This window comes from Heterodontus francisci, chromosome 34, assembly GCF_036365525.1.
Source record: "Heterodontus francisci isolate sHetFra1 chromosome 34, sHetFra1.hap1, whole genome shotgun sequence".
In the NCBI taxonomy this organism is placed as follows: Eukaryota; Metazoa; Chordata; class Chondrichthyes; order Heterodontiformes; family Heterodontidae; genus Heterodontus; species Heterodontus francisci.
In genome coordinates this window covers 37,026,774-37,050,459 of record NC_090404.1, presented here as the reverse complement: position 1 = coordinate 37,050,459, position 23,686 = coordinate 37,026,774, and the positions used below count along the sequence as shown (strand labels likewise).

Here is a 23,686-nt window from a genome sequence, read left to right as displayed (position 1 = left end):
ACAGCCTGAAAAATCATTGCACCAGTCACAGAGGGGAGAAAACATACACGTGTTCTGTGTGTAGATGAGGCTTCAACTGATCATCCAACTTGGAGAGACACAAGGACATCTGCACCACGGAGAAACCTTGAAAATGTGGGGACTGTAGGAAGGGATTCAATTACCCATCTGAACTCAAGACTCATCGACGCAGTCACACTGGGGAAAAGCCGTTCACCTGCCCTGTGTGTGGGAAGGGATTCGATCAGTCATCCCACCTGCTGTCACGCCAACGAGTTCACACAGAGGAGAGACCATTCACCTGTTCCATGTGTGGGAAGGGATTCACTCACTCATCTAACCTCACTGAACACCAGCGGCTTCACATTGGGGAGAGACAGTTCACCTGCAATGAATGTGGGAAGGGATTCACTTGTTAACCACCTCAATGCACACCAACTTCTTCACACTGATAAGAACCTTTTAAATGTTCTGACTGTGAGAAGAGCTTGAAAAGGAAAAATCATCTGATGCAGCACCAGCGAGTTCACACTGGGGAGAGACCTTTCACCTGCTCCATGTGTGGGAGGGGATTCACTCACTCAATCAACTTGTTGCGACAGCAGCGAGTTCACATGGGGCAGAGGCCGTTCAGTTGCTCTGAGTGGGGGAGGGGATTCACTCAGTCAATCAACCTGCTGAGACACCAGCGAGTTCACAAGTGACTGCAGGGTTTGGATTCTGCTGTTATTGCTGCTGTTAATCACATCTAGGACTGAACCATTTTCATTCTGATAGTTGGGGTTTGTTTCTGCTGATGTTGATTATCCCAGTAACTGGGCTGAAGTTTAATATTTGGATATATCTTCAAGAAATATTAATTTCGTCAAGGTAAGTGGAGACTAAATGATGAGCCAGGATCTAACTGAAATGTGCAGCAGGTTTGAGGGGCTGAATAGCCTGCTCCCGTTCTATATGTACTTTTTCCCCAGACTTCCCCCACTCTCTAACTCTGCTCACCTGCTTGTTTCCAGTTGCAGTGCCTTCTCCCCAGTTCTCCCATGACTTTCCATTCATCAGTTGTGTTTCAGTCCAAGTCTATTCGGGACATAGAAACAGGAATCGGCCTTTTAGCCTCTCGAGTCTGTTCTGCTATTCAATGAGATCATGGCCGATCTATGACTTTACTTCATTATACCCAAATATTATTTTAATACTGGCTTCCCCAGATGGTTGCAATGGGATTTAAAAATGCCTTTCATTTACACTGTACCTTTAAAGTAGGAGAGTGTCTGAAGGTGCATCTCAGAACATAAACGGAAAAATCAGACAAAAATTGACACTGAGCCAAAGAAGGGTAATTAGAAGGACTGACTAAAAGCTTGGTCAAAAGCGTAGGTTTTTAGTAGGGTCTTAAAGGAGGAGAGATGTGGACTGGCAGAAAGGTGTGAGGATGAAATTCCAGAGCTTCGGGCCGGAGACTGAAGGCACAGGCAATGGGACAGAAAGACAGTGAGGGGTGTGTAAGAGGTCAGAGTTGGAGGAATGCAGAGTTTTCTGAGGGTTGTCCGGCTGGAGGAGATTACAGATATAGGGAGGGGTGAGGCCTTGAAGAGATTTGCGATAAGAATTTTAAAATGGAGACATTAGAGACCTGGAGCCATTGTAGATCAGTGAGCTCAGTAATGATGGATGAGTGGAAATTTGTGATACTTGGAGTAAACAGCAGCAGAGTTTGAATGAGCTGCAGTTTATGCAGGGTTGGGGGTCAATCAGAAGAGCATTAGAATGGACAAGCAGTCTGACAACACAGAAACACTGGATTGGTCAAGAGAGGTGGTGGTGATGTTGAGATGAGTGACATCAGCACACATGTGGAACCTGATGTCATGTCTTTGGATGATGTCACTGAGGGGCAGCTGATAGATGGGGGATAGAGGCGGCCATCGATAGATCCTTGAGAAACTCCAAAGGTAATGGGGTGAGAAGAGAAACCATTGCTCGAGATTCTTTGGCTATGATTGGATAGGTCTGAATGGAGCCAAGGGAGGGGAGATCGTGGCTGACTAATTTGATTGAGTTTTTTGAGGAAGTGACGAAGATGATTGATGAAGGAATGGCAGTGGATGTTATCTATATGGACTTTAGTAAAGGCTTTGACAAGGTCCCGCATGGCAGACTGGTACAAAAGATGAAGTCACATGGGATCAGAGCTGAGCCAGCAAGATGAAAACAGAACTGGCTCGGTCATAGAAGACAGAGGGTAACAGTGGATGGGTGTTTTTCTGAATGGATAGATGTGACTAGTGGTGTTCCGCAGGGATTAGTGATGGGACCTTTGCTGTTTGTAGTATATATAAATGATTTGGAGGAAAATGTAGCTGGTCTGATTAGTAAGTTTGCGGACGACACAAAGGTTGGTGGAGTTGTGGATAATGATGAGGATTGTCAGAGGATACAGCAGGATATAGATTGGCACCTTGGTAAGTGACGTGCAAAAATCAGTAGGTATATAAATTAATAAAAACTAAACATTTAACAGACATTGACAATCCAGAAACTTGACGATAAGTGCGGTCATTTTTCTTACTTTGTGCTGCGTTGATCACCTGAATGAAGCAGATAGCTTAACCAGGTGCACGACAGCTTCTCCAGATAATCTTAAGCAATGTCAAACCACACATTGAAAAAAGCTGGCCAGAGTTATACTCCCTGCTTTGCATCACTAAGGTGCAAAAACCGGCTTCACAGTTCCTCAAGGTTTACAGTGTGACTGGGGCAGTTGACAGTGAAAGTGGAGATGAACAATGAATGGAATTCAGCCATACACCTGAGCAAACCGATAAGTGGAAATTCCAGATCACTTCAGTTGCTGCAATGCACAGGACATATGAAGTTTATACAACTCATGCTCACTGCAGGATATTCACATTCAGTAACCAGTTTGTGCAGGGTTTTCAGAAATTACTTTGTATGTTCAGAGCAGTGTGTGTCTAAACATACAAATTAGGAGCAGGAGTCGGCCACTCAGCCCTTCAAGCCTGCTCTGTCATTCAATAAGTTCATGTCTGAAATGATTACTCCACATTTCCAACTACCCCCGATAACCTTCCACCTCCTTGCTTTTCAAGAATCTATCTACCTCTGTCTTCAAAATATTCAAATGTAAATGGAAGTAAGTTTCAAATTCCTATTGACAGACCAATGTTTTTGCTGCAGACCAGCGACTTGCCATCTACTGATCCTGCACCATTAATCTTAAGCCATGTCAAATGAGCTGTGTCAGTTCTCAGGTGGTCTCTGCTAAGATATCCCATGAAGGCAAAAACAAACATTGGGAATTGGTCTGTGTCCTTTTTGGAAATTTACAGAACACTAACACACAGACGTTGTGGAGGAGTATGCAGAACCACCCACTTACCATCTTGCTTCAAGTTCATTTCCACCAACTATAAAAAATAAACAAAACTTAAAAACAGGTAAAAAGACCACCGAGCAGTTTTGTATTTGGTCAACTTTAAAAAAAGAACATCAGAACTGATTGCTTTAATTTTTGTCAAAGCCGGTCACGGCCAGAAAGGGAGAACCTATTGGTGGATTTCCAAAATCCCAATGTTGAAATCTGCTGTTTCATGGACATTTCTCAGCCCTGAGTTACTTGTGAACTCGCTGGTGTGTCAGCCAGTTGGATGAAGTAGTGAATCTCTTCTCACACTCTGAGCAGGTGAACGGCCTCTCCCCAGTGTGAACTCGCTGGTGTGTCAGCCGGTTGGATGAAGTAGTGAATCTCTTCTCACACTCAGAGCAGGAGAATGCCCTCTCTCGAGTGAGAGCTCGTTGGTGTGTCAGAAGATGGAATGAAGTAGTGAATCCCCTACTGTGTTCTGAACAGGTGAACGGCCTCTCCCCATTGTGAACTCGCTGGTGTCTGAGCAGGTGGGATGAAGTAATGAATCCTTTCCCACACACAGAGCAGATGAACGGTCTCTCTGCAGTGTGACTGCGCTGGTGCACAGTGAGTTCAGATGATTGCTTGAACCCAGCCCTGCAATAAGAACACCTGAACGGTCTCTCCTCAGTGTGAACACGTTGATGGGACATCAGTTCAGTAGAACATTTATAGCAATTCCCACAATCTGGACATTTAAAAGGTCTCTCCCCAGTATGAACTCGCTGGTGTTTCAGCAGGTAGGATGACTGAGTGAATCCCTTCCCACACTCAGAGCAGGTGAACAGCCTCTCCAGAGTGTGACTGCATGGATGGGTTTCCAGCTCAAATGGATGATTCAATCCTTTCCACAGTTCCCATATTTACATAGTTTCTTCCCAGTGTGACTGCACTTGTGTTTCAACAGGCCCGATGATCGGCTGAAACCTCTTCCACACACAGAACACGTGTACAGTTTCTCCCCACTGTGATCAGTGCTTTTCCCTTCCATGTTCAAAATCCAGTGATATTTGGGTTACGATAAATTGAGCAACTCCTTCAGAACCCGATCAAATGTTTGCTTTGCATTTCACAACTGCAAATCCTCCTCTTCTAAAACCCTGTGAAATTGCTTGAAAACGGAAAAAATGTCTGTGAGAGAAGCCACAAAAACACAAAGGCAGGTTGTGAAATGGAGCTGAATGAATTTAGTAATTCATGGGACTGGCACGAGGAAAAAGTGACCATGAAAGCTGCTGGATTGATGTACAACCCCAACTGGTTCACCAATGTCCTTCAGGGAAGGGAACCTGCCAACTCGTCTGGACCTACACAAGACTCTGCCCTCTATAGGTGGAAGGAGGGAGAGGAGAAAAAAGAGAGGGAGGGACGAGAGGTGGGTGATTTTATGTATGGCCAATTGGACCAGAACTTTGAACAGAACCTCCCAAGCCCTCAACTTCCATCATCTAGAAGGACCAGGGTAGCAGGTGTATGTGAAGATCATCACCTCAAAGTTGTCCTCCAAGTCACACACCATCCTGACTGTCTGACATCCAGTACTGGATGAACAGACATTTTCTCCAATTAAAGATTGGGAAGTCTTCACTTCCTGCCATGAACTTCACTCCCTCGGCACCAACTTTATCCTTCTCCCTGGCAACTGTCTGAGGCTAAACCAGACCATTCATAACCTTAGTATCATATTTGACCCCAAGATGAGCTTCCAACTGCATATCAGCACCATCACTCAGACTGCCTAGTTCCACCTCAGTAACATCGCCAGACTTCACTACTGTCTCAGCTCATCTGCCTCTGAAACTTACATCCATGTATTTGTTACCTCTCAACTTGACTATTCTAACACATTCCTGGCCAGCATCCCACATTCTACCCTCCATAAACTTTAGATCATCCAAAACTCTGCTGCCTGTGTCCTTACTCGAACCACGTCCTGTTCACCCATCACAACTGTGCTCACTGGCCGACACAGGCTCCCAGTTAAATAGCACCTCAATTTTAAAATCCTCATGTTTGCTTTCAAATCTCTCCATACCCTCACGCCTCACTATCTCTATCATCTCCTCCAGCTCTAGCAGACAGAGTTTCGAAACACTATGGAACACAACTCCAGTGAAACATCCTCGGAGGAAAAGGGGGTGTCGTGTGTGAGACAACTCACAAGGACCTTGTCCGCCGCCATCACTCACACTGCTCGGCATTGCGCTTCCGCGAAAAGCAGTTCGGCACTGTGCATGCCTGGACTCCAATGCCGTGAACCGTGAACATTTTTTTTTAACGCCGATAATGTTGGGTTGAAGCCCCGCCATTGAACTTCCCAATGTAAGCGCTGGAAGGGAGTGGGAGAGTCATTGAAAATGACGAGTCAAAGGGCATCGGAGGGAGCGGGGAAGATAAGCTGTGATTGAGCATGAAACTGAATGCGGTAATTGAAGCGGCGATCATGGGAGGGAGCAGGGACCTGAATGCGACCATTGAGGCGGTTTGGATTTAATTCGTGTTTTGTGTCAAATTCAGCTGCGCCATCTTTACTCCTGGCAGCTGCCTGAGGCACAGTGACGTTTCAGTCGATGAGGCTGCATTTGCGCATGTACCATTGATGCAGCACCTATTTGGTTACGTTGCCAGCAAACGCGTCGTTAATATATGTTCGTTGTTTCATACCATTTTATTTTTCTGAGTATGAAACATGAACTTCCCGTCCATTCTCCGACTGGTAAATGGCAGCCTATACTGCCCAGAATGCACCGCGCGCAAAACTACGGGCTATCTCCACCCCAAGAACCGCAACACGCAGGCGTCAGAAGGCTCCGCCCCACGGAGTCCGCTTGTCTGCGTGGTGCGGCTCCCGGAAGCTGAGCGCAGCCTCGGGAACACGGAGTGACAACGGCCCTCAGGCCCCGAATCAGAGCCGCCGGACGTGCGGCGAGAGCCCCGGGGGCCAGAGGGGCCGCATTTAAGTGATGGTGCAGCGACTTCTGTATCCGAGCCGCCATTTCCCGGTTTCTTCTCCCGTGTCCACCGAGTCAGGAAGTCTGTGAGTTGATTGGCTGGTAAGTTTTGGAACTTTGTTTCCCTTTCTCCAAAGTTAGGAAGTTTGTCCAAGGAGCTGGAAATTAAACATTCCAGTTTTCATCAGAATAAGGGGCAGCTTCCTGAGATTTAACTGACCAATAGAAGGGAAGTAAGTAGCCGGTGAGTCGTCTTTTATTTTTAAGTATTGAGGTTTATTATTTATTTATTTAGAGATACAGCACTGAAACAGGCCCTTCTACCCACCGAGTCTGTGCCGACCATCAACCAGCCATTTATGTTAATCCTACATTAATCCCATATTCCTACCACATCCCCTCAATTCCCCTACCACCTACCTGCACGAGGGGCAATTTACAATCGCCAATTTACCTATCAACCTGCAAATCGTTGGCTGTGGGAGGAAACCGGAGCACCCAGCAGAAACCCACGCGGTCACAGGGAGAACTTGCAAACTCCGCACAGACAGTACCCAGAATCGGTGGAGCTGTGAGGCTGTGGTGCTAACCACTGCGCTGCTAGTAGTAGCAAGTTTATTATCTAATAGCTAGAGCAATTGCAGGGCTGCTCCAACCTCTGCAGTGCACATCCTGTGTAATAGAAAATAGAAAACATAAAACATGGCAGGCTATAAATAAAGAGTGGGGCTCGAGGCCCTTACTTACCTGGGAGCGGAGTGGTGACTAGCGGACCTGTGAGGAAGCTGACCCGGAGCGGCGACAGGCTGTAAAAGAGCGGGGCTCGAGGCCCTTACTTACCTGGTAGCGGAGCGGTGACTAGCAGATCTGCGAGGAAGCTGATCCAGAGCGGCGACAGGCTCCCTGTGTCTCTCGGCGTGCGCTGAGACTCGAAAGAGGGAAAAAAAGACTTGGAGTGTTATCACGGGAAATTTTCAAGGTGACGGAAAGCGTCATAGACGGGAGTTTTAGAGAAGTGGTTACACCCAAAGTGCAGACAGATAGATGGGTGACCGCTAGAAGGGGCAGGTAGTCAGTGCAGGAATCCACTGTGGCTATTCCCTTCTCTAACAAGTATACCGTTTTGGATACTGTTGGGGGGGATGGCCTATCAGGAGAGAACAGCAGCAGCCAGAGCAGTGGCACCACGGTTGGCACTGTTGTTCAGCAGGGAGGGACAAAGTGCAGAAGAGCAATAGTTATAGGGGACTCTATAGTCCGGGGCACAGATAGGCACTTCTGTGGAAGTGAAAGAGACTCCAGGAAGGTATGTTGCCTCCCTGGTGCCAGGGTCAAGGATGTCTCTGAATGGACAGAGGGCATTCTGAAGGGGGAGGGTGAGCAGCCAGAGGTGGTGGTACACTTCGGTACCAATGACATAGGCAGGAAGAGTGGTGAGGTCCTGCAGGCGGAGTTTAGGGAGTTAGGTGGTAAGTTTTAGAAAAAACAGGACCTTTAGGGTTGTAATCTCTGGATTACTCCCTGTGCCACTTGCCAGTGAGGCTAGAAATCGGAAGATAGTGCAGCTAAACACATGGCTGAGCAGCTGGTGTTGAAGGGAGCGTTTCAGATATCTGGACCATTGGGCTCTCTTCAGGGACAGATGGGCCCTGTACAAGAAGGACGGGTTGCATCTAAACTGGAAGGGCACTGTTATCCTGGCTGCAAGGTTTGCTAGCGTCATTCGGGAGGGTTTAAACTAGTGTGGCGGGGGGTTGGGAACCAGAGCAGTAGGACAGCTAGTGAAGTAAATGAGGAGGACATAGTAAATAAGGCCAGTAGGACTAAGAGGAAGAGCAGGCAGGGAGATGTTGCTGAGCACAGCGGGACTGGTGGTCTGAAGTGCATTTGTTTCAATGCGAGAAGTATAACGGGTAAGGCAGATGAACTTAGAGCTTGGATTAGTACTTGGAAATATGATGTTGTTGCGATAACAGAGACTTGGTTGAGGGAAGGGCAGGATTGGCAGCTAAATGTTCCAGGCTTTAGAAGCTTCAGGTGGGATAGAGGGGGATGTAGAAGGGGTGGGGGAGTTGCATTACTGGTTAAGGAGAATATCACAGCTGTACTGCGGGAGGACACCTCAGAGAGGTCATGCAGCGAGGCAATATGGGTGGAGCTCAGGAATAGGAAGGGTGCAGTCATGATGTTGGGGGTTTACTACAGGCCTCCCAACAGCCAGCGGGAGGTAGAGGAGCAGATATGTAGACAGATTTTGGAAAGATGGAAAGGTAACAGGGTTGTAGTGGTGGGTGATTTTAACTTCCCCAATATTGACTGGGAGTCACTTAGTGCTTGGGGCTTGGATGGGGCAGAATTTGTGAGGAGCATCCAGGAGGGCTTCTTGAAACAGTATGTAGATAGTCCAACTAGGGATGGGGCCATTCTGGACCTGGCATTGGGGAATGAGCCCGGCCAGTTGGTCGAAGTTTCAGTGCGGGAGCATTTCGGGAGCAGTGACCATAATCCCACAAGTTTTAAGGTACTTATGGTTAAGGATAAGAGTAGTCCTCGGGTGAAGGTGCTAAATTGGGGGAAGGCTAATTATAACAACATTAGGCAGGAACTGACAAATTTAGATTGGGGGCGGCTGTTTGAGGGTAAATCAACATCTGACATGTGGGAGTCTTTCAAACGGCAGCTGATTAGAATCCAGGACCAGCATGTTCCTGTGAGGAAGAAAGACAAGTTTGGCAAGTTTCGGGAAGCTTGGATAACACGGGATATTGTGAGCCCAGTCAAAAAGAAAAAGGAAGCATTTGTAAGGGCTGGAAGGCTAGGAACAGATGAAGCACTTGAGGAATATAAAGACAGTAGAAAGGAACTTAAGCAAGGAGTTAGGAGGGCTAAAAAGGGTCATGAAAAGTCATTGGCAAACAGGATTAAGGAAAATCCCAAGGCTTTTTATCCGTATATAAAGAGCAAGAGGGTAACCAGGGAAAGGGTTGGCCCACTCAAGGACAGAGATGGGAATCTATGCGTGGAGCCAGAGGAAATGGGCGAGGTACTAAATGATTACTTTGCATCAGTATTCACCAAGGAGAAGGACTTGGTGGATGATGAGCCTTGGGAAGGGAGTACAGATAGTCTCAGTCATCTCATTATCAAAAAGGAGGAGGTGTTGGGTGTCTTGCAAAGCATTAAGGTAGATAAGTCCCCAGGGCCTGGTGGGATCTACCCTAGAATACTGAGGGAGGCAAGGGAAGAAATTGCTGGGGCCTTGACAGAAATCTTTGCATCCTCATTGGCTGCAGGTGAGGTCCCAGAGGACTGGAGAATAGCCAATGTTGTTCCTTTGTTTAAGAAGGGTGGCAAGGATAATCCAGGAAATTATAGGCCGGTGAGCCTTGCGTCAGTGGTAGGGAAGCTATTGGAGAGGATTCTTCAGGACAGGATTTACTCCCATTTGGAAACAAACTAACTTATTAGCGAGAGTCAGCATGGTTTTGTGAAGGGGAGGTCGTGTCTTACTAATTTGATTGAGTTTTTTGAGGAAGTGATGAAGATGATTGTTGAGGGAAAGGCGGTGGATGTTGTCTATATGGACTTTAGGAAAGCCTTTGACAAGGTCCCGCATGGCAGACTGGTGCAAAAGATGAAGTCACACGGGATCAGGGGTGAGCTGGCAAGATGGATAAAGAACTGGCTCGGTCACAGAAGACAGAGGGTAACAGTGGATGGGTGTTTTTCTGAATGGAGGGATGTGACTAGTGGTGTTCCGCAGGGATCAGTGCTGGGAACTTTGCTGTTTGTAGTATATATAAATGATTTGGAGGAAAATGTAGCTGGTCTGATTAGTAAGTTTGCGGACGACACAAAGGTTGGTGGAGTTGAGGATGATGATGAGGATTGTCAGAGGATACAGCAGGATATAGATCAGTTGGAGACTTGGGCGGAGAAATGGCAGGTGGTGTTTAATCCGGACAAATGTGAGGTAATGCATTTTGGAAGGTCTAATGCAGGTGGGAGGTATACAGTAAATGGCAGAACCCTTAGAAGTATTGACAGGCAGAGAGATCTGGGCGTACAGGTCCACAGGTCACTGAAAGTGGCAACGCAGGTGGATAAGGCAGTCAAGAAGGCATTCGGCATGCTTGTCTTCATCGGTCGGGGCATCGTGTATAAAAATTGGCAAGTCATGTTGCAGCTGTACAGAACCTTATTTCGGCCACACTTAGAATATTGTGTGCAATTCTGGTCGCCACACGACCAGAAGGACGTGGAGGCTTTGGAGAGGGTACAGAGGAGGTTCACCAGGATGTTGCCTGATCTGGAGGGCATTAGCTATGAGGAGAGGTTGGAAAAACTCGGATTGTTTTCACTGGAACGACGGAGGTGGAGGGGCGACATAATAGAGGTTTACAAAGTTATGAGTGGCATTGACAGAGTGGATAGTCAGAAGCTTTTTCTCAGGGTGGAAGAGTCAGTTACTAGGGGACATAGGTTTAAGGTGCAAGGGGCAAAGTTTAGAGGGGATGTGCGAGGCAAGTTTTTTACAGTGAGGGTGGTGAGTGCCTGGAACTTGCTGCCAGGGGAGGTGGTGGAAGCAGATACGATAGCGATGTCTGAGAGACATCTTGACAAATATATGAATAGGAAGGAAATAGAGGGATATGGGCCCCGGAAGTGCAGAAGTTGTTAGTTTCGGCAGGCATCAAGATCGGCGCAGGCTTGGAGGGCCGAATGGCCTGTTCCTGTGCTGAACTGTTCTTTGTTCTCTTTGTGCTTTGTTCCAAACACGTGACCTGTTCCTCTTCGAAGGACAAAGACAACAGATACATTGGGACATCACCACCTGCAAGTTCCCCTCCAAGTCACTCACTATCCTGACTTGGAACTAAATCACAATTCTTTGTTTGTGATTGGTTGGTTAAGTAACAACTGTTAGTCAATTTAATTAGCTTTAAAAAAATAAGGGGAAAGTTGTTTTTTGTTTGAAAAAAGACCTCGAGTGATAAAGTGAGTACTAAGAGTGTGTTTTTTTTCAATTCGAGTAATTTAGATTGTCGTGGGTAGTGTTTGGAGTGGAACAAGCCTCTCGTGTAATTAATATCTTTTAAAGGGAGTAACTAATTAATCTAAAGGTAAGTCATGGCAGGAGAGCTCAGCCCCGTGATATGCTCCTCCTGCGCTATATAGGAAATCAGGGATGCTTCCAGTGTCCCTGACGACCATGTGTGCAGGAAGTGGATCCAGCTGCAGCTACTGACTACCCGCATTATGGAGCTGGAGCTGCGGGTGGATTCACTGTGGAGCATCCGCGATGCTGAGGATGTCGTGGCTAGCACGTTTAGAGAGGTGGTCACACCACAGGTAATGGCTGCACAGGCAGAAATGAGATGGGTGACCACCAGATGGAGTATTAGGCGCAGGCAGGTAGTGCAGGAGTCCCCTGTGGCCATCCCCCTCTCAAACAGATAGACCACTTTGGATACTGTTGGGGGGAATGACCTCCCAGCGGAAAGCAGCAACAGCCAAGTTTGTGTTACCACGCATGGCTCTGTTGCACAGCAGGGGAGGAAAAGGACTGGAAGAACGATACTGATAATGGATTCTATCGTAAGGGAAACAGATAGGCATTTCTGTTGCCACAAACATGACTCCAGGATGGTATGTTGCCTCCCTGGTGCGAGGGTCAAGTTAGTCACGGAGTGGCTGCAGGACATTCTGAAGGGAGGGGGGGGTGGGGTGGTGAATAGTCAGAGGTCGTGGAACACATTGGTACCAACGACGGAGGTAAAAAGAGGATGAAGACCTGAAACAAGAATTTCGGGAGCTCGGTAGCAGATTAAAAAGCAGGACCTCAAAGGTTGTAATCTCTGGATTACTCTAGTGCCACATGCTAGTGAGTATAGGAATAGGAGGATAGAGCAGATGAATGTGTGGCTGAAGAGATGGTGCAGGAGGGAGGGCTTTAGCTTCCTGGATCACTGGGTCTGTTTCTGGCAAAGGTGGGGCCTGTACAAGTTGGACGAACATCCTTGCTGGGAGGTTTACGAGTGCTGTTGGGGGCAGTTTAAACACATTTGGCAGAGGAATGGGATACAGAGTGGAGGTATAGGAGTGGGTGATGCTCAGTCAAATCTCGAAGAGAAACTGAGTCAGTCTGTTAGGCAGAGCAAATATAGACCTGTTAAGGCGCAAGTGACAAATGCAAGGCTGGATTGCATTTATTTTAATGCAAGACAGATGAATTGAGGGCGTTGATTAGCACATGGGATTATGATATTGTTGCGATCACAGAGACATGGTTGAGGGAAGGGCAGGACTGGCAACTCAATATTCCAGGCTATAGAATCTTCAGGTGTGACAGGAGAAGGGATAAAAGAGGAGGTCGCATTGCACTTTTGATTAAGGAGTCAATTACTGCAGTAAGGAGGGATGTTGTCTGACAAGGTTCTTCAAATGAGGCCAGATGAGTAGAACTTGAAAACAAAAAGGGGGCAATCACTTGGCTGGGAGTGTACTGCAGGCCTCCAAACAGTCAGGGAGCGATAGAGGAGCAGATATGTAGGCAAATCGCAGAGGTGTAAAAATAATGGAGTAATAATAGTAGGGGATTTCAACTTACCTGATATCAACTGGTTTGGTCTGAGTGTAAAAGACTTAAAGGGGGCGGAATTCTTAAAATATATACAGGAGACTTTTTTGAGCCAGTACCTAGAAAGTCCAACAAGAAAAGGCGCAGTACTGGACCTAATCCTAGGGAATGATGCTGGACAAGTGGTAGAAGTGTCAGTGGAGGTGCATTTCGGGGATAGTGATCATAACTCTGTAAGAGAAAGACAAAGGCGGGCTGGAAATTAAAGTACTGAATTGGGGGAAGGCTGATTTCAATATGATAAAACAGGATCTGGCCAAAGTGGACTGGGAGCAGCTACCTGAAGGAAAGTCTGCATCAGACCAGTGGGAGTCAAAGAGGAAATAGTGAGGGTTCAGAGGCAACGTGTATCCGTAAAGGTGAAGGGTAGGACCAACAAGTCCAGGGAACCCTGGATGTCAAGGGATATAGAGGATTGGATCAGGAAAATAAAAGGAGGCTTATGGCAGATTCAAAGTGCTGAAAACAGCGGAGGTACTAGAGGAGTATAAAAAGTGTAGCGGGGGTACAAAAAAAAGGAATGAGGAGAGCAAAGAGGAGGCATGAAAAAACGCTGGCAGGCACGATCAAGGAAAATGCGAAGGCATTTTCTAAGTATATTAAGGGCAAGCGGATAAGCAGTGAAAGAGTGGGGCCCATTAGGGACCAAAGTGCAAATCTGTGTGTGGAGCCGGAGGACATAGATGAGGTTTTAAATGATTACTTTACATCTGTTCACTATGGAGAAGGATGATGTAGGTGTAGAGATCAGGGAGGGGGATTGTGATACACTTGAACATTTTAGCATTGAAAGTGAGGAAGTATTAGTTGTTTTAGCGGGCTTATAAGTGGATAAATCCCCAGTCCCAGATGAGATGTATCCCAGGCTGTTATGTGAGGCAAGGGAGGAGATAGCAAGGGCTCTGACATAAATTTTCAGATCCTCTCTGGTCACAGGAGAGGTACCAGAGGACTGGAGGACTACGAATGTGGTGCCATTATCAAGAAGGGTAGCAGGGATAAACCAGGTACTTACAGGCCAGTGAGTCTAACATCAGTGGTTGGGAAAATATTGGAAAAAATTCTGAGGGATAGGATTAATCTCCAGTTGGAGAGGCAGGGATTAATCAGGGATAGCCAACATGGCTTTGTCAGGGGGAGATCGTGTCTAACTAACTTGATTCAATTTTTCAAGGCAGTGACTAGGTGTGTAGATGAGGGGAAAGCAGTTGATGTAGTCTGCATGGACTTCAGTAAGCTTTTGATAAGGTCCCACATGGGAGAGTGGTTAAGAAGGTAAGAGCCCATGGGACCCAGGGCAATTTGGCAAATTGGATCCAAAATTGGCTTAGTGGCAGGAGCCAGAGGGTGATGGTCGAGGGTTGTTTTTGTGATTGGAAGCCTGTGACCAGTGGTGTACAGCAGGGATCGGTACACGGACCCTTGCTGTTTGTAGTGTACATTAATGATTTAGACGTGAATACAGGAGGCATGATAAGTAAATTCGCAGATGACACGAAAATTGATGGTGTTGTAAATAGTGAGGAGGAAAGCCTTAGATTACAGGACGATATCGATGGGCTGGTAAGATGGGCAGAGCAGTGGCAAATGGAATTTAATCCTGAGAAGTGTGAGGTGATGCATTTTGGGAGGACTAACAAGGCAAGGGAATATACAATGGATGGGAGGACCCTAGGAAGTACAGAAGGTCAGAGGGGCCTTGGTGTACTTGTCCATAGATCACTGAAGGCAGCAGCACAGGCAGATAAGGTAGTTTGGAAGGCATATGGGATACTTGCCTTTATCAGCTGAGGCATAGAATATAAGAGCAGGGAGGTTATGGTGGAACTGTATAAAACGCTAGTTAGGCCACAGCTGGAGTACTGTGTACAGTTCTAGGCACCACACTACAGGAAGGATGTGATTGCACTGGAGAGGGTGCAGAGAAGTATCACAAGGATGTTGCCTGGGCTGGAGCATTTCAGGTATGAAGCGAGACTGAAAAGGCTGGGGTTGTTTTCATTAGAGCAGAGAAGGCTGAAGGGGGATATGATTGAGGTATTCAAATTTATGAGGGGCATTGATAGGTTAGATAGGAAGAAACTTTTTCCCTTCTTGGAGGTGTCAATAACCAGGAGACATTGATTTTAAGGTAAGGGGCAGGAGGTTTCGAGGGGATTTGTCGAAAAAAAATTTCACCCAGAGGGTGGTTGGAATCTGAAAAGCACTGCCTGAAGAGGTGGTAGAGGCCGGAACCCTCACAACATTTAACAAGTATTTAGATCAGCACTTGAAACACCAAAGCAGACAAGACTATGGGCCAAGTGCTGGAAAATGGGATTAGAATAGTTAGGTGCTTGATGACCGGCACGGACACGATGGGCCGAAGGGCCTGTTTCTGTGCTGGATAACTCTCTGACTCTATTTACAGCACAGGAGGAGGCCATTCCGCCCATTGTATCTGTTCATCCCACTTTCCAGTTGTTCCGACCTCACAGATTGTCAATATGAAAAATATGAGATATGAATCCCCAGACCACACTAATAAATTACACAAGATTTCACATTTTAAGTCTTTTGTTTTAATAACTAAACTAAAAGAAATCCACAATTAACTGAATAGCACTTTGATTGTAAATTGTGGTGTCAGCTATTTACAAAGATATTTTCTTTACTTATTCAACACTTGACTATCTCACACCACACTGATACATTACACAGTCCTTTTTAATGACAAAAGCCTTTGCAATTACAAGTCCCAAATTCCTGCCAATGGTGGGGCTGCTCCGACCTCTGGAGTGCACATCCTGTGAAATGTGCCAACTCCAGATAACCATTTGTGTAGGAAGTATCATTGGGGGAGGTGGTGACATCGGGGTAATGTCACTGGAACATGGGTTCGAATCCCACCACGGCAGATGGTGAAATTTAAATTCAATTAATAAATCTGCAATTAAAAAGGTTCATGAGATGGGAAATCTGCTGTCCTTACCTGGTCTGGCCGACATGTGACTCCAGATCCACAGCAATGTGGCTGACTCTGAAATGCCCTCTGAAATGGCCGAGCGAGCCTCTCAGTTGTCAAGGGCAGTTTGGGATGGGCAATAAATACTGGCCGAGCCAGCAACACCCACATCACATGAATGAAGATAAAACAAGTTGCAGCAGCTCGAGCTCCGGTTTTCGGAGCATGAACTGCAGCTGGTGTCACTGCGGTGCATCCATGAGGTGAGAGATTTGTGGACAGCACGTTTATAGATATGTTCACCCTGCAGCTTAAGAGAAACAGGCAGGGAGAGAGGCAATGGGTGGCCAACTGACAATCAAGAAGAAACAGGCAGGGAATGCAGGAGAACCCTGAGTGCATCTCACTCTCCAACCAGTATTCAGTTCTGAATACTGATGAAAGTGATGGTTCATCTAAGGAGTGCAGCCAGAGTCAAGGCCATGGCAGCACAGTTGGATCAGCTTCACAGAGGGTCACAAAGCTGACTGAATGAGCAATAGTGATAGGAGATTTGATCGGGGAATACACAGGCGTTGCTGCAGTCGCAGACGTGAATCCAGGCTGGTGTGTGGCCTCCCTCAGGACAATGTACAGCAGGGTGCATGTACAGTCATCCTGGGCCAGGAAGCAGGAGGAGAGAATGTTGTGAATTTCTATCCTGGACTGACAGTGATGGTTTTTGTAAACTCCTTTTACAGGGGCTTAGAAGCAGGGGATATGCAGATGGGGAATCTCGAGCCAAACATCACATCAAGATCTGACAGAGTCACTCGATACATTAGGACCTGAATATCATCGGCCTTTGAATGTGGAAGGAGAAAGGTTTGTCTGTTCTGTCTGTGGGAAAAGATTTCAGGTATCAGTGAGACTGGAAAAGCACTGAGATACACAAAGCCCTGGTTAGACCACACCTGGAGTATTCTGTTCAGTTCTGGGCACCACACCTTCGGAAGGATATAATGGCCTTGGAGGGAGTGCAGTTTAGATTTACCTGAATGATATCTGGACTCCATGGGTTAAATTACGAGGAGAGATTACACAAATGAATCATAGTCATTACAGCACAGAAGGAGGACATTGATCTTTTTGATTCCATCCCACTCTCTGCAGAACAATCCAGTCAGTCCCATTCACCCACTCTATCCCCGCAGTCCTGCAGGTTTATTTCCCTCAAGTGTCTATCCAATTTCCTTTTGTAATCATTGATCGTCTCCACTTCCACCACCCTCGTAGGCAGTGAGTTCCAGGTCATTACCACTCACTGTGTAAAAAAACTGCTTCCTCACATCCCTCCTGTATCTCAAAACCTGAATCTGTGTCCACTAATCCTTGTATCATCAGCTAATGGGAACAGCTTTTCTTGGTCTGCCTTATCGAAACCTGTCATCATTTTCAACACCTCTATCAGATCTCCCCTCAATCTCCTTTGCTCCAAGGAGAACAACACCAGCTCCTCCAACCTAACCTTGTAGTTAAATTCTCTCATCTCAGGAACCATTCTGATAAATCTCTGCACCCTCTCAAGGACCTTCACATCCTTCCTAAAGTGTGGTGACCAGAACTGGATGCAATACTCTAGTTGTGGCCTAACCAGAGCTTTATAAATGTTCAGCAAAACTTCCTTCCTTTTGTGTTCAATACCTCGATTTATGAGGCCCAAGATCCCATTTGCTTTGCCAACTGTTCCCTCAATACATCCTTCCACTTTCAGTGATCTCTGCACATGAACCCTCAGGTCCCTCTATCCCTGCAAACTCTTTAGAACTGTACCATTAAGTGTTTGTTGCCTCTCCCTATTCCTTCTGCCAGAATGAATCACCTCACTGTGAGGGTTGTAGTCCCTGGAATTCAGAAGATTAAGGGGTGATTTGATTAAAGTTTTCAAGATATTAATTGAAACTGACAGGGTAGATAGAGAGAAACTCTTCTCCATCACCTGCAGTACTCGGCAGCATCGTCTAAAACATAGAGCCAGAACTTTCATTAATCCACCCCTGGGCCCAGTGAACCTGAGCATTAATCCACCCAGGCTGAATGTACACAGAATTACAGCCCAGAAACAGGCCGTTCAGCCCTACTAGTCTGTGCTGCTGTTTGTAATCCACATGAGCCTCCTCCCAATCTGATTACCTTGTCCCACCCTGCCCCCACATCCCTCTATTCCCTTCTCCCTCATAAATGTATTGAGCCTCCCCTTAAAAAACATCATTGTTATCACCTTCAACCACTCCACATGGCAGTGAGTTCCACATTCTCACCTCGTGTAGGTAAGGTGGTCGGGGAATTGAAAGGATGTGGTAGGAATATGGGATTAGTGCAGGATTAGTATAAGTGGGTGGTTGATGGTCGGCGCAGGCTCGGTGGGCCGAAGGGCCTGTTTCAGTGCTGTATCTCTTAAAAAAAAAAGAACTGCTCACAGTCCTTCTAAGTGAGGTTCTCTATAAATGTAACATTCCCTCCCTGCTGTTCCATTGTATTCCTCGAGAAAAGAACATCAGCTCTTTCTTTGCTCTCTTATCGAATCGTGTTGCTCCTTTTTGTGATTTCTGTGACTCTGTTCCCAGATCTCTTTGCTCCTCTGCTCCATTTAAGTTCTTACATTCTAACCAATAACTGGCCTCCTTATTCCTCCTCCCACAATGAACCAGTTCACATTTCACTCTGTTGAATTTCATTTCCCATTTATCTGTCTATTCTGCCAGCCTGTTTGTCTTCCTGGATTTCAATGCACTCCTCCTCATTATTAGTTCCATCATCCAGTTTGGTGTCAACTACAAGTTATGAAAACATCCCTCTAATTCCTGAGTCCAAATGTGGGTGAAGAACAGAATTCCCAGTGTACTTCACACGATAGTTGATGTCCCGGGCACTCGGGTTTCAGTATAATTTATTTAATAATTTTCTCCATTGTCTCTCTGACCCTGATCTCAATGGGATGACACAAAATCATCCATTCAATATTTGGAGCTTTCAGTGCAGGATTCATTACCCAGGACTCCTGTGATAAGTGTCAGTCCCTTATCAATGACCACAGAGGCTGAGTGCATTGGAGTGGGATCGAACTGTGCACTGAGCATGTCCAGCGAAGGTAATGGAGATGGACTGAGATGGACCAGGTGGATCGGGAGGTGAGAGGAGATGTGGGTACAGGGGAGGAATTGGAGCCTTGGGTGGGCTGGTAGGCCAAGAGGGCCCGTGTTTACCTCATGGTGACAGGTCCGGGGGAGAGGGGTCACTGGCCGCTATCTTGGACAGGGCGGGGTCAGGGTGCAAACACAGCCATCTTGGTGAGGGCACAGAGAGCAAACAGGACCTGACAAATTCTGTTTCCAACTGGGTCCGAGTGCCCAGGAGATGGGGCATCCTGGACAATAGGGTTTGAAGAAGCTTCACCCACTCTCAGGCTGCATGTGATGTTTGCAGCCTTGAAGAGTCCATGGGCCATGTATATATTCAGTGTGAGAGGTTACAGCCCCTGTATCATTACCTGAATGGGCTGCTCCTCAACTTAGAATCCTGGAAATTTACAGTACGGAAGGAGGCCATTCGACCCAGCGTATCCTCGCTGGCTGACAGTCAGCCATCCAGCCTAATCCCGCTTTCCAGCTGTTGGTCCATCGTGTTATGATCCTGTATTTTTTTCCAGGAAGAATGCGGTGTGCCTTTAAAGCTGGAAAAGGAACAGTACTACTTTAAGGCAACAAGCTCCAGGGACTGAGTCAAAGAATGTATTCTTGTTGCCCCGGGATACAGCCACTCAGACTGAAGATCGAGAGGTACATTGTTTCCAATTGACATTTGAAACTGGTTGAAAAACTAGCATTTGAGACACCGTTAACAGAGACAGACACAGATGATTATCCAGCATATACTGAAGGAAAAGAGAGCTCTCTCTTGGTTTATTTAGACTCTAATTATTATACTCAAAATTTTTTTGATATCAAGCCAGATTAATTTCATCAAAGAAGATAACCAATTCCTTTAACTACTGAACTGTAATTGTTGAAATTTATCGCTGGAGAAGAACAACATCAATTCAACTGCTGAACTGGACTATGAACTGCTCTACTGTTTTATTTTCTCCCCCCCCCCCCCCCCCCCCCATCAGACGGCTGTAAGGACTTCAAGCAACATTGGACTATTCCACTTTGGAAGATTTCACTTCAGCAGGAGCGTAAATATGCAAATCCTGTTTTTTCCTGTTTAAAATGTTTATATGTTCGTAGTGTTTAAGAATTTAGTTTTTCGAATTAAACACTTAATTCATTGATCTAAAGACACCTGGTTTGGTTAGCCTTATTCGGGGGTTAATAGATGGTACAATTTGGCTGGATCTTTCCTTAATTTGGAATGTTTAAAATGTCAGGCGATCTGTGAGGGATGCGACTGAATCAACAGTATGTTTCTCCCACCACTATCAAAACTGTATATTTTGATTGGGGGGCCTTGACTTGAGCGGTTGGTCATAATAATACACTTGTAGGTTAGGGCACTTCAGGTGCATATGCAAGTACTTTTTAATTGTTTTGAAGGTTTCTGCCTCTACCACCCTCCCAGGCAGTGAGTTGCAGATCCCCTCCGCCCTCATGTTGAAAACATTTCCCCTCAAATCCCTTTTAAATTTCCTACCTCTTACCATAAATCGATGCCCCTGGTTATGGACCCCTCAACCAAGGGGAATAGGTCCTTCCAATCCACTCTATCCAGACCGCTCATCATTTCCTATAATTCAATTCAGTCTCCCCTCAGCCTCCTCTGTTCCAAAGAAAACAACCCTCACCAATCCAATATTTCCTCAGAACGAAAATTCTCCAATCCAGCCAACATCCTCGTAAATCTCCTCTGTACCCTCTCTAATATAGCCACATCTTTCCTGCAGTGCAGTGACCAGAACTGTACACAGTCCTCCAGCTGTGTTCTAACCAGTGTTTTATGCATTTCCAGAGTAACCTCCATGCTCTTATGTTCTCTGCCTTGGCCAATAAAGGCAAGTATCCCTTCCGCCTTATCTACCTGCCCAGCCATATTCAGGGATCTATGAACGTGCACTCCAAGTTCCCTCTGTTCCTCTATACTTCTCAATATCCTACCATTTATTGTGTATTCCCTTGCCTTGTTGGCTGTCTCCAAATACATTACCTCACACTTCTCCGGATTGAATTCCATTTGTCACTATTCTGCCCACCTGACCAGTCCATTGATATCTTCCTGCAGTTTCCAGCTTTCTTCTTCATTATCAACCACATGGTCAGTTTTTGTATCATCTGCAAACTTTTTAATCAAACCCCCTACATTCAAGTCCAAACCATTGATATATAGAACAAAAAGCAAAGGACCCAGTACTGATCCCTGCAGAACCTCACTGAAAACAGCCTTCCAGTCACACAAACACTCATCAACCATTACTCTTTGCTTTCCTGCCTCTGAGTCAATTTTGGCTCTAACTTGCTGCTTTGCTTTTATTTTCATGACCAGTCTGCCTAGTGTGACCTTATCAATGGCCTTGGTTACAGTTTAACCCCATTCTCCTAATCTCTGGCCACTCGGAGTGGAGGTGGGGTGGGGAGGTTGGAGGATCTTTTCCGGGACCTGCTCTTGGGCCTGGTTGAAACACCACCCACACCCCTTTCGATGACCTGCCCTTCCAAAACCCCCCAGTCCCCCCAATGCCTTCCTCTCCCTCACCTCATCCACCCCAAACCCACCCAGGTTTGTATCTGTCTTGTATATTTAAACACTCAGTTCTCACCTTCTCCATCTCTCTCTCCCTCTCGCTCAGGCTGAGAAACAATGTGCAGGTCCAGGATGTACAGGGACCATGTTGGGAGTGGGGGTGTCACTTTAGCTGCTGCCCTTTCTTCCGTGGTCCTGTCCGTGCCGGGTTGGCCTTCTGCAACTGGTGGACACCTCAGGATACAGAGTGTCTCGTGGACACTGGGAGCAATGTTCTGGTTTAGTTGGGAACGTTCCCTTTGCTTCTGTTACAATTTGTTGCTTATTTTGGCTTCTTTTAGTTTGAATGGATCACATGTTTGGGGGAAACAAGAGAGGAAAGAATGTTCCATAGAAACTAGAACTGTCTGTTCTGAATTTCTATCCTGGACTGACAGTGCTGACTTTTGTAAACTCCTTTTGCAGGGTATTAGAAGGGGAGGATTTACTGACGGGAAATTCAAACCAAACATCACATCAAGATCTGACAGAAACACTCAATTCATCAGCACCTGAATATCATCGGACTGAGAATGTGGAAGGAGAAATGTTTGTCTGTTCTGCCTGTGGGAAAAGATTTCAAACATCAGTGTGACTGGAAAAGCACCGAGACACACACACACCCGAGTGAGAGTGTTCCAGTGACTGACTGTGGAAAGAGCTTTAACGAGTTACACAGCCGGAGAAAACATCACACCATTCACAGCGGGGAGAAACTGTACACGTGTTCTGTGTGTGGACGAGGCTTCAACTGATCATCCAACCTGGAGAGACACAAGGACACCCTCACCACGGAGATACCATGGAAATGTGGGGACTGTGGGAAGGGATTCGGTCCCCATCAAAGCTGGATATTCATTAACTCAGTCACACTGGGGAGAGGCCGTTCACCGGCTCCATGTGTGGGAAGGGATTCACTCAGTTATCCCACCTGCTGGCACACCAGCAAGTTCACACTGGGGAGAGGCCGTTCACCTTCTTCGTGTGTGGGAAGGGATTCACTCCGTTATCCCAACTGCTGCCACAGCAGAGAGTTCTCAAGGGTAGGTTGGAGAAATTGGGGTTGTTCTCCTTGGAGCAAAGGAGATTGAGGGAAAATTTCATAGAAATGTACCAGATTCTGACAGACTTTGATAAATTAGACAAAGAAAAACTGTTCCCATGAACTAATGGTACAAGAACTAGGGAACACAGATTGAAGGTTTTGAGGAAGAGTTGAAGCAGGAATGTGAGGAAGAACTTCTTCTGCAGCAAGTGGTTCTGACCTGGAACTCGCTGCCAATGTGTGTGGTGGAAGTGGAAATAATCAATGATTTTCAAAGGAAACTGGATGGTCACTTGAAGGAAATAAACTTGCAGGGCTATGGGCTGATGTGGGGCAGTGGGACTGAGCGGATTGCTCCCTGGAGAGCTGACATGGAATTGATCGGCCAAATGGCCTTGTTCTGTGCTGTAAATGATGCTGTGTCTCTGTGACTGTGTTTTGAGACAGGATATCCCAGCTCTCCACCCTGGGATTCTCAGTATGAACAGGGTTCGGAGTGGGGAGGACTCACTATCCATGGTTTACTGTAAATGTAAAAGTTAATATCAAAATTAAAGGAATGGAATTGCACAAAGATGGGTGGCAGATCAGAATGTTGGACAGAATATAGAAAAACAGTAAAGAATGACTAAAAGATTGATAAGGAGTGCAGATTGTAAACAGAGTCTGGAGGTATGTGTTTGCTGAGTGGTGAGTTCAGTGAAGGGGAGAGGAGGTGCTCCTTTTTTCTACTTTTTCTGTCCTCCAGTATTTGGTTCTTGTTTCTGTGCAGTGGAAGGAGCTGGTTGGTTTTTTAATTGGTCAGATATTCTCCTTCTAAATAGTCGGTTAAGTTAAGGTCTGGCACAGCAGCTTGGCCGAGAGCAAAGCACAGCTTGTGACATGTGGGATGTCGTGGACGCACCATGTGTCCTAGACAAACACA

The 23,686-nt window shown here is 46.3% G+C and overlaps 1 protein-coding gene across 1 annotated transcript; it reads left to right on the top strand.

Annotated features, from left to right (window-relative positions):
- Nucleotides 1–6,239: 6,239 nt before the first annotated feature.
- On the top strand, nucleotides 6,240–23,326 carry LOC137349360 (zinc finger protein 500-like). The gene is made up of 4 exons (XM_068014885.1): nucleotides 6,240–6,480; nucleotides 16,703–16,826; nucleotides 19,651–20,178; nucleotides 22,143–23,326. Exon 4 carries the CDS (start codon nucleotides 22,615–22,617, stop codon nucleotides 22,879–22,881), a length of 267 nt encoding a protein of 88 aa, XP_067870986.1. The 5' UTR covers nucleotides 6,240–6,480; nucleotides 16,703–16,826; nucleotides 19,651–20,178; nucleotides 22,143–22,614; the 3' UTR covers nucleotides 22,882–23,326.
- The last annotated feature ends 360 nt before the right edge of the window (nucleotides 23,327–23,686 follow it).

What these genes read in the sequence shown, in the direction of transcription:
- LOC137349360 (XM_068014885.1), top strand. Translation starts at nt 22,615, where the DNA reads ATGTGTGGGAAGGGATTCACTCAGTTATCCCACCTGCTGGCACACCAG.